Source organism: Sturnira hondurensis, unplaced genomic scaffold, assembly GCF_014824575.4.
Source record: "Sturnira hondurensis isolate 20B ecotype Veracruz unplaced genomic scaffold, ASM1482457v3 Scaffold0021795, whole genome shotgun sequence".
Classification (NCBI taxonomy): domain Eukaryota; kingdom Metazoa; phylum Chordata; class Mammalia; order Chiroptera; family Phyllostomidae; genus Sturnira; species Sturnira hondurensis.
This window is the reverse complement of record NW_028094426.1, coordinates 1,577,304-1,584,899: the sequence shown is the minus strand read 5'-3', so window position 1 is coordinate 1,584,899 and position 7,596 is coordinate 1,577,304. Positions and strand designations below refer to the sequence as shown.

Sequence of the window (7,596 nt, the reverse complement as noted above, 5' to 3'; positions counted from 1 at the left end):
GTAAACTTTATACCAAAAACTTCTATGCAAATGCTGCTGTGGAGATAAGTATGTATGGATATTGAGAATTTTTAAGTATTATGTCCTTTGAAATGAATGGCCTATGACCTCAGAGAATTAACTTGGAAAAACATGTCTTCACTGTGTAAAATTGTAACTCCTCCAAAGAGACCATGGCAATATTAACATTAGATACTTCCTAACAATTTGCCAGACAAAAATTGAAAATAATCAATGACTTACATTTTCAGTACGATAAAGCATAAAGAACATTTGCAAAGGGAGTGGGACATCCCCAATTTTGGTCTGGGTACTCAAAACTGACTTCATATAATTGACTCCATCATGAATTTCCTCTGGTATAGCTGTGGGTGGTGTGGGTCAATGGACTGAGTGCTGGCCGTCAAAATCAAAGGTCGCTGGCTTGATTCCCAGTCAGGGCACATGCCTGAGTTGTCAGCCGGGTCCCCAGTTGAGGGTGATCTCTCGCACATCAATGTTTCCCTCCCTCTCTTTTTCCCACCCTTCCCATCTCTCTAAAAATAAATAAAATATTTTAAAAGTATTTGTTCATGTATAAAGTAAAGGGGTGAGATATGATTTCCAAAGTCCATTCCTGGTCTAATATTCTAGCGACTTCTTTGTCAGAATCAATTCACTATCCCATCTGCAGAACTCACCTGGTCTGTAGCACTGGTTAGCTGCTGTGGTTTGGCAACCTGGTAGTTAACCTGGAACAGGTTATCGGAAACAAAACATTTAAAGAGCAATGTAATTTTCCAGTAATATTACCTACTTTTCTTCAGTTTGTCACACCTGAAGTTCTAATGAAATTACCACAAATTAATCCATTAAAGACGACGGCCTGCCCAGATTTCCTCCATTTCCTATTATTTATGCTAAAACTATTAACTATTTGACTTCAAATAATTATTTTTCTGTCTTCAAGATTAAATAATTTTGTCTCTATAGCTAGGAAACTGTCTTATGTCTTGTGACTATAGTACAAATATAGTTGGTAAAAATTTTTATAAGAATTTTATAATAATGAGACTTTTTAGTATCTTTTGAAAATAGGAATTTATTATTAAAAAATTGTACAAACTTGCTCTTTATTACTCACAAATTACCATAAGACTTTCTTAACAATTTGTATCCCCCTCCAAAAAAGTGTGTTTTGTCTTTGTAATCTTCGCTGGCAGTGCATTTTGACGGTTTAGAAAATAACTCACAAACATAACTCTGTGGAATGTACAAAGAAATGGCAGAAGCCAGAATCCTTCAGTAAATTATAACAAAGGTTTTTTTCCTTCAAGTTGAAGTGTTACTGCAATGATAGAAACTGTGGATTACAGAATAAACAGTAAATGAACACCTGTGTATAATTTTTCAAAGCAAAATGATTAGTTTCATATTTTTCAATTTGTTTCAGCCTTTCCAAAACACTTTTAAAAGCAAATGTTGAAAATTTTTCAGTTACCTGAACCTCCAAAAATATATTGTGCTTTGAAAAAACTCTGAAAAGCAGCATCGTTTCATATAGTGGTTAACTTACAAATGCCCACGTGACCACGAGCACCCGCCATCAGGCATGTCGGAGTCGCCAGCTTTGAGTCCAAACCAGAGCCGGTCGCAGGGGCTCTGACAGGTAAGGGACAAGGAGCAGGCGAGCAGCCCGGGGCACCCAGCTGCTTTCTTAGAGTGGATAGAAAGGGGTCAAAACTGAAGGGGTTCATTCTCCTTAAAATGCCACGGTCCTAACTCAAAAACCAGCTCTATTAAACACCTGAATATTCTTTGATTTCCTCATCACTTTAAAACACAGATGGTAAAAAGGCTTCATACAGAAGACACAGCTTTTGAAATTGTATTTCACATCAATACGATGACTAACTTAGCAGAAAGAATTACAAAATGTAAGTTTTTAAAAGATTTCCTTACGAGTGGGACTACAGATTAAGGTAGGAGTCATTTGTTCCTAAAAACAATTCATGTCATCTAATACGGTTTAAATCAGAGACCAGCTGTCAACACTATTTTAAAGGGTCTTGAAAGAAAAGAAGGCTATTATTTAGAATATAAATAAATCATCCATATATAAGTTCTGTTATTTATATAAATTTGACCTACTTTCAAATAACTGAAATAACTTAGCTTTTTAAATTACCATTTTAAGCAATAAAAGACAAAACCAAAAAGTACTGAACTATATGCTTAAAATGATTGATATGGTAAATGTTTTTTATCACAAAAATAAGCAAAAGAATAGTACTTTTGATAATATATGATACCATGAAAGACACAACTAAGTAATCAGATTGCTTTTAAGTTAGTTCTTCTTTTGTACTCTGAAGTTCAAAGACCCCAGTATTAACTCCCTAAACCTCTGAACAGTGGCAGAAAGTTCAGTCTAACACTTAAATCACCCTCTGTGCCCCTGTCCCCAGGTTTAGACAGACTCAGGTGAGAGAATTGTTCAAGAAGTTTTAAGTTGATCATGTAAGCCAAAAGGTACTTTCTTAAGTATTTTGGAATAAGGAAAAGCCCCCTACCACCAATTTTCTGGTCATCTTCTTCACTCAGAGTTACCATAATCTCCTTGCATAGCCCTACCACACATTAGGAAGGACACCACACACAGTACAGAAGCCTATTTTCTCACTAGACTTGACTGCAGACTGCTGAAGCAGGCTGGGCGGAAGCACCAAAGCCGAGGCGGTGCCTGGGCTGTACTGTTGGATCCCACTGACCAAGCCCGGTGGCATTTAGAGAAGCAGGGGTGTTCTCTCTCCGGCCGGCTGTTCCCTCTGGAAGAGCTCTCTGATCTGGGTTAATCGGCCATACAGCCTGTCCCTCAGTGGAGGGATGTGGTAGCTGGGATCCAGGATGTTGGTTACTCTGCGTTCCCTCTCTCGTTTCCATGACTTGTACGGGTGGGGAGGGAAAGCCGGTCGTCCTCTTTCTCTTCGAATCTGCAACGTAATTCCACTTACAGCCAGCATACCCCACACTGCCAGGATAATAAAGTCTAAAAAACAGTAAAAAACACAGTTCAAACTTGTGTGATTTAACACCCAGCAGATCTAACATGTCACCTTTCATAGACTAAATCCATGCCATCCTTTCTTAGTAATACTAGACTTCATGGTGAGTTTGCCTAAACGTATTATTTCCTTATTTACAAACCAAGGAATGAACGAGGAAGCTATAGTCTTACATTTGAAAACAGGAATTGTCTATTACAGGCATTTGAAAGTCCAGACAGGTTGTAAAGAAACCAGCTGCTTGGACTGTTGACATTCCAATATTTGAGCAGTGCCCACAGGCACAGCTGTCTGAGTTTTTTCACAGCGGGCAGAGGAGGAGGGCAGCAATCCAGGTCTGCCTCACAGAGGCACGTCAGGGAGCACTGGAGGCCACCTTGCTCTCTTTTGCCCAGTCCTCACCCGACTCATATACAGTGGGTACAGAAACGCGTGGAGAGGTTCAGCAAATTGTACTGAGCTTCTAGTAAAAGGCTTGGCAAAATATTGTCTTGTATGTAAAACTTAAAAGACACATGGATTTCAAGGTCTCTGCTATCAACATCCTTTTTTAAAGTTTTATTTATTTATTTATTTATTTTTAGAGAGAGGGGAAGGGAGGGAGGAGAAAGAGCAGGAGAGAAACATCGATGTTTGCGGTAAACCGATTGGCTGCCTCTCACATGCCCCTACCTGGGGACCTGGCCTGAAACCCAGGCATGTGCCCAAACGGAATCAAACAGGTGACCTTTCAGCTCACAGGACGACACCCAACCCACTGAGCCACACCAGTCAGGGATGTACCATCAACCTCTTATCCAATGAGGGCAGGCTGAGAATAGTACAGGGAAAGATTTGTCTTTCAATATTCATAATAACCACAATTGTACTTATACATTTTTGATTGTAAGACACGCTTTTCCATTGTCCAAGTTTTAACATTTCTGAAACCAACATATCTTACAATCTTCATGAACATTTAATTTAGTGTCTTTTTTCCTTCAAAAAATTAATGGACAGAAATCTTACAACAAAGAAAATAATACACTTAATGACTCCAAATCACTTTCACTTTCAATTAGCAAATTGCAATGCTTTTTTAAAGGAGGGAGGCGGGAAATAACTTAAAAAACGAGGCTGTTATTCTCGTTCCTCTCTGCACCCCAACCCGCTAGGTGCCGTCTTCAGTCTCATCACTTTTCTCACAACCGGGACTGACCAGGTAAACCCGATTAATCCTGGTTTAGAAATTTCTTAACAAAGTTCACTTAGTAGATTTTTAGAAGTTATGAACTAAGTTTAAAGTCTTGTTTCTGACTTCCGGCCAAGAAGGAGGCATGGGTGGAAACACTGTGCCTCCTGGCACAACCAAAACTACGGACAACAAAGATTTAGAAACAAAAACACAACTAGAACAGACAGAAAATCGAACTGTATGGAAGTCCGACAGCCATTCACTCAGACCAGCAAAAGGGGCAGAGAGGGCAGCGGGCAGAGAGGGATCCCGGCAGGAAAAGGCAGCGGCTGGCAGGCGCGGGGAGGAAATGAGCAAACCCAGTGAGGCGCACAAGGCGGCTAGCTGACCTCGGTCACACATACACGCGCAGGTAAAGCAGGCAAAAAACATGCAGCGAGACAGACTGTGCAACCCAGGGCCCCAGCAACAGGAAATAAAGCCTACTAGGACCGACTGAAAACATCTGTGGGAGTTGAAGTGCTCGGAGAGGCTCCCAGCCTCACAGGAGAGCTCATTGGAGAGACCCACAGAGTCTTAGAATATACACAAGCCCACCCACCCCGGAACCAGCACCATAAGGGCACAATTTGCTTGTGGGAAGCAGCAAAAGGAACTGAAGTACCAGCTGAGCAAGCGCCACTGTTCCCTCTCTGACCCCGCCCCCACATACAGCGTCAAACCCAGCAACTTGGTTGCCCCGCCCTGGCAAACACCTAAAGCTCCACCCCTCATACATAACAGGTGCGACCTGACCAAAACATTATGGAAGAATAAATCAAATGGAAGAACAAATCAAAGTCCCAGAGCCAATAGTTTCAAGAGATAGCCAACCTATCAGATGCATAGTTCAAAATACTAGTGATCAGTTAGGGCACATGCTTGGGTTGCAGGCCAGTTTCCGGCAGGGTCCAGTTCCCTGCAGGGGATGCACAAGAAGCAACCATACATTGATGTTTCCTTCCTCTCTCCTTCCTTTCCCCTCTGAAGACAAATAAATAATAAAATATTTAAAAAAAAATACTAGTGATCAGAATGCTCACAGAACTGGTTGATTTTGGTCACATATTAGATGAAAAAATGAAGCCTACCCTAAGTGAAATGAAACAAAATGCACAGGTAACCAATAGTGATGGAAGAAAACTGGGACTCTAATTAATGGAGTGGACCAGAAGGAAGAAACAACCAAACAGAAAAGAAGGAAGAAACAAGAATTCAAAAAAATGAGGAGAGGCTTAGGAACCTTCAGGACATCTTTAAACGTTCCAACATCCGAATTATAGGGGTACCGGAAGGAGAAGAGAAAGAGCAACAAGTGGGAAACTTATTTGAACAGATAATAAAGGAGAACTTCCCCAATCTGGCAAAGGAAATAGACTTCCAGGAAGTCCAGGAAGCTCAGAGAGTCCCAAAGAAGGTGGGCCCAAGGAGGAACACACCATGGCACATCATAATTACACTAGCCAAGATTAAAATGAAGGAGAGAATCCTAGAAGCATCAAGAGATAAGGGGACAGTCACCTACAAAGGAGTTCCCATCAGACTGTCAGCTGATTTCTCAAAGGAGACCTTACAGGCAAGAAGGGGCTGAAAAGAGGTATTCCAAGTTATGGAATGCAAGGACCTATATCCAAGATTGCTCTATCCAGCTAAGCTTTCATTTAGAATGGCTTCTCAGATAAGGTCAAGTTCAAGGAGTTCATCATCACCAAGCCCTTATTATATAAAATGTTAAAGGGACTTACCTAAGAAAAAAAGATAAAAAATATGAACAGTGAAAGGACAGCAAACTCACAGTTATTAACAACCACACCTAAAACAAAAGCAAACTAAGAGGACAGCTAGATCAGGAGTGGAGCCATAGAAATGGAGATCACATGGAGGGTTAGCAACAGGGGAGTGGGAGGTGGAGAAGGGGGGAAAAGGTACAGAGAATAAGTAGCATAAACAGTAGGTAGAAAATAGACGGGGAGGGCAAGATAGTGTGGGAAATGTAGAAGCTAAAGAACTTATGACACATGAACATGAACTAAAGGGGGGAATGTGGGTGGAGGGGAATGAAAGGGAGGAAATGGGACAACTGTAATGGCATAATCAATAAAATACATTATAAAAAAAATAAAATAAAGTCTTGCTTCTATGATCCTAAGTTATTAACAGAGGGCCTTACAGCATTTGTATAGTGTTTGTTTCTTTCTTGTGTCCAGTTAGTTCTTCTCCACCCAGTTAACCTTCATTTAATCTAATTACCAGTGCTTTTGAGTGCACGGGTGGGCCAATATCCTAGTTGACGATCACTGATTCGTGGATGTAGAGTCTTACCATTAGTTTGAAAAGGCACGTTTGTGAAAGCGCTGCGGAAACGAGTGCTGAGTGCTCTCTTGAGTACATTCAAGGTGATGTAAGAAAGGCTTGTATACATGTAACTGTCAACAGCCAAGACCACCGAGTAGGAGCCAACGAGTCCACAAGCCAGTATGTTCAGCTGCGGAAGAGTGGGACAGGTTAGGCTTCACCTCTGGCAGAACGAGAAGAGTTCCTAACTCTTATCACTGGCCTCAATCACAGGGAAACACTTCTGCTCCCACGGGGCACAGGAAGAGAAACCACGTCTTACATCTGAATAAAGGTTACCTGGAAGGATGAACTGAAAATAATCTTGGACACCCATAGTGAGTCCTTAAAACACAGTTGACCTCACATAAAAATACCTTCCCGGTGGGAGAACTTCAACAACAAAGTTTAATTAGGTGAAGAACCTTTCTTGTAGAGAGACGGCCAACCGTCCACCAGGCTGTTGCATTGCAGTGAGTCCTACCTCCTCTGTGCCCGCTGTTAACAGCTTATTAACAGTGATAACCTGTTCCACTGGATTATAAAAACACTGCATGGTAATCATGATCAGAACTTTCTTGCTTTCATAGTAACAAGACTATCTAAAGTTAATCACCAAAAGCTCTCCCCAGTGAATAAAACATGCAAACTGATGCAATAAGTGAACAACTGAAGGCCCAGGACAATATAATAAATAAATCTAACTTTTGGTGAAACACTTACCATTCTTAGGCAGCTCATGAAAACTACTGGAATGAGAACAGCTATGCCAGAGAAGGTCACCCAGAACACATCATCATTACTAAATATTGTTAGGTTTCCTGAAAAAGCAAAAAGAAAAATTTCATTTTCTCGACATCTGAACATGGGCATATGTAGAAGGTTTAATGTAACAACCAGGGAATGTGTTGGTGATCAGAAATGAATTCTGATGTTATTCATTTGACTATCAAGGCAATGATCTCGGAAGGGTGTGTCCTAGCAGGTATAAGGGTAGGAGTAAAA

At 40.9% G+C, this 7,596-nt stretch overlaps 1 protein-coding gene across 2 annotated transcripts in view; it reads right to left on the bottom strand.

Moving 5' to 3' along the window:
• Positions 1 to 1,063: 1,063 nt before the first annotated feature.
• TM7SF3 (transmembrane 7 superfamily member 3) overlaps positions 1,064 to 7,596 on the bottom strand; it is a 30,308-nt gene continuing 23,775 nt past the window's right edge. For both annotated transcript variants that reach the window (XM_037033826.1, XM_037033825.1), the window contains 3 exons: positions 7,315 to 7,412; positions 6,580 to 6,742; positions 1,064 to 3,028 (listed from right to left, as the gene is read on the bottom strand). In XM_037033826.1, coding sequence (XP_036889721.1) covers positions 2,766 to 3,028; positions 6,580 to 6,742; positions 7,315 to 7,412 — 524 coding nt within the window. In that variant the 3' untranslated portion in view covers positions 1,064 to 2,765. The remainder of the gene's footprint in view (positions 3,029 to 6,579; positions 6,743 to 7,314; positions 7,413 to 7,596) is intronic.